The 2,938-nt window shown below is 39.1% G+C and overlaps 1 protein-coding gene across 1 annotated transcript; it reads left to right on the forward strand.

Annotated features, from left to right (window-relative positions):
- The first annotated feature begins 1,483 nt into the window (after positions 1-1,483).
- LOC101293741 lies at positions 1,484-1,810 on the forward strand. Its single transcript, XM_004309384.1, has one exon. The coding sequence runs from the start codon at positions 1,484-1,486 to the stop codon at positions 1,808-1,810; it is 327 nt and encodes a 108-aa protein (XP_004309432.1).
- Positions 1,811-2,938: the final 1,128 nt, after the last annotated feature.

Here is a 2,938-nt window from a genome sequence, read left to right on the forward strand (position 1 = left end):
AGGGGAAGACCTTGATGCAATTACAACCTTATATACTTTGATTGGCCAGAAGAGTTGATGAGTTCCAAGAGGCAATAACTTGAGAGATTTTCTTTAACCTGCAGCTAATCTCGTTTGTCTCTCTCTCACAAAGACTCCACACAATGAAGATGGGTTGATCTGAGATTGGGATCTACAGGTGGGTGTCCTCCATTTTCGAGAATTGATTATGGTCGAGTATTCGGAGCCTCGGAGGTGGGGTTTCTCTACTTGGGACATACATATTTGAATCTTGAAATGGGTTGGTTTCAATTTGGAAAAAATTTGAGGTTTTGAAGCTGGGGTCTTCAATTCGGGATATTTGGGGGAGATGGGTTGATTTTGTTTTGGAAATAGCATGAATGGTACTCTACTGCAGCAATTGAGTTTTCTTTTTTGGATGAATTGGCTAGCTATGTTGGAAAACATACCCAAGATCATCATCTTGAGCAATGCAAGACTAGGAAAATAAATTCAACCCAGGCCAAAGATAAACGAAACCCAGAAACTAAGCCTAAATCTTTGAGAGAGAGGGAGAGAGTGACGTGATCTGCTGTCGGGTAAAGTAATCCGGATTTTATTGGTATATGCACTTATGTCCATCAGATCGTTTCACTTAAGATCTGATAGCTGCAAAAAGTTCATCCCGTTCTATCCCGTAAAACTTATCCCGCAAGTGAGCGGGCCTGATCTTCATCATATAGGGTGATAATTATCTAAAATGGAATTTATGGTATCGTTATATATTTATTATATATGTTTTCATAATTTAATTTTTATTAATTTATTTTAATTAAAATTAACTAATATATCCTAGCGTCCCGCGTACCCTAAAGACTAACGTACCGAGTTCCCGTACCGCGTTTCTGGCAACATTGCTCTCTCTCTCTCTCTCTCTCTCTCTCTCTCTCTCTCTCTCTCTCTCTCTCTCTCTCTCTCTCGTCACCAATCGAATATTGTCGTATCAGACCGCCACCTAGACGACCTTAACCCTCGGCCAGACCACCACCAACTCTCCACCGCCTTCAACATCTTTTCCTACAAGTAGCCCAAGCTCCTTTTGTTCCAAGTGCTACTAATGTCCATGATTGGTTAGTTCACTCTCTCTCTTATGCTCCAGCTTCTTTTAATACTATGTTAATAAGCTTATAGGCCATATGGAGAAATCGGAACGACCAAGTATGGAATGATGATGCCAAATCAGCTGAGCAATTAATCCCTAGTACTTTAGCATGGTGGGAGGAGTTCAAGAAAGCTAACTTACCTCTAAAATCACCACGGTCTGCTCCTCATTTGAAATGGCAACCCCCTCCCCCTTGGTTATATCAAATTGAATGTTGATGCTGCATTGAATATTGGAGATGGGAGTACTGGTATTGGTGGGATATTTAGAGATCATGAAGGCGTGTGCTTGGGTGTTTTTTCAAACTTCTTAGCACTCTCTAGTTCTCCTACCCATGGTGAGATGTTGGCTTTAATCGAGGGAGTGAGCTTAGCAGTTCAGCATGGTCTGGTTCCTTTAAAAGTTGAAACAGATTGTCAAGTGTTGGTGGACGCATTACAAACAAGGATTTTAAGAGATTCAAACCTGGGATTCCTTATGGATGATCTGCGTGAAGGACTGAGGACGGCATCGGCTGCTAATTTGTCTTTTGTCCGCCGAAGTGCTAACAGAGTTGCCCACTCTTTGGCGCAGGCTGCTTTGCATACTAGAATAAATTTGGGTTTCTCTATTGTACCTCTTCTATTTGTTGAGGAGCTTATTTCTGATGAATATTGTAATGATCCTTGATCAATGAAGTAAATTCATTCTTTCAAAAAAAAAAATAATAATAATAATCGGAGGGGATGAAGTTGTAACTTTGAGGCCAATTGCCCGACAAAAACCAGGTCTGATTCTTCGAAAACTCAGAGTCTGATCCTGACCTTCTTCCACACAGTCAACGATTTGGCTTACTAAAGGAGCATGGTGGCGCCACGTGGTAGAGCATGTCTAGTCCTCAGCTCGGATCTGGGTCCGGTTGAGAGAGTTGTGGCTATGTTGTATCGCATATGTGGGGTGAGAGAGACGAATGACACTGTTTGTAATTTCATTTCAAGTTTAAGGACAGTTCAAGAACAATTATTATAAGGTGACTTTTTTTATCATGATGGAATAATTAGTGACCGTTTTATCATTTCATATTTTCCACTACAAAAAATGTTTGTTTTAGCTACCGCGGCTTGTGACAGCGCGCAAATGTCATCGCCAATAGTTATGTACAGCTAGAGCTATGCTTCTCTTTAATCTGGTATCTTACATTTGTCATTTCTATAAATTAACGATCTGAAACCACTAGTCTTTATTATACTTTTGGTGCTTCAACATAATTCTACATATTGATTGTTTTCTCTCTCTCATGTTCTATATCGAAGTTTACCAATTTGTTATGATAATAGAAGAAACATATTGGTATTCTGTTCTATTAGGATTGAATGTTTTTGAGTTGATAAAGGCCATGTTTTGAAAGTTATACTCATTCTTTTTGGGAAAGCTCATCAGTTCTAAGCCAATGTACAAATCTTGTGTCTGCTCAGTCATCTGTTTTGTTTTTGTTGAGAAGATGGAAAATCTTTTCAGATATTGAAATGATAACTAAAATATGAGACGTTTTATGCTGAAATCTAATCTTAGGTCTGCTTAAAAAAAAATAAAATAGTTGTACTTCCCATTTTTCTCCAAGACTGCTGTTTATGTGTACATAAGGGCAACTACATCAGTGCCGAGCACAAAAGGTGGTGTCCCATATCCCTGATTGTTCCAAAATATGTAACTTAGGCTACCTATCCAGGAATCTGGGTTATCGTTAAAAGCATTGGCAATTAAACCTTGCAGGGTAACTGAAGCAAGGCTTCTGCTTTATAGATTAGTGTATGAAAA

This window comes from Fragaria vesca, unplaced genomic scaffold (genome assembly GCF_000184155.1).
Source record: "Fragaria vesca subsp. vesca unplaced genomic scaffold, FraVesHawaii_1.0 scf0512900, whole genome shotgun sequence".
In the NCBI taxonomy this organism is placed as follows: Eukaryota; Viridiplantae; Streptophyta; class Magnoliopsida; order Rosales; family Rosaceae; genus Fragaria; species Fragaria vesca.

What these genes read in the sequence shown, in the direction of transcription:
- LOC101293741 (XM_004309384.1), top strand. Translation starts at nt 1,484, where the DNA reads ATGTTGGCTTTAATCGAGGGAGTGAGCTTAGCAGTTCAGCATGGTCTG.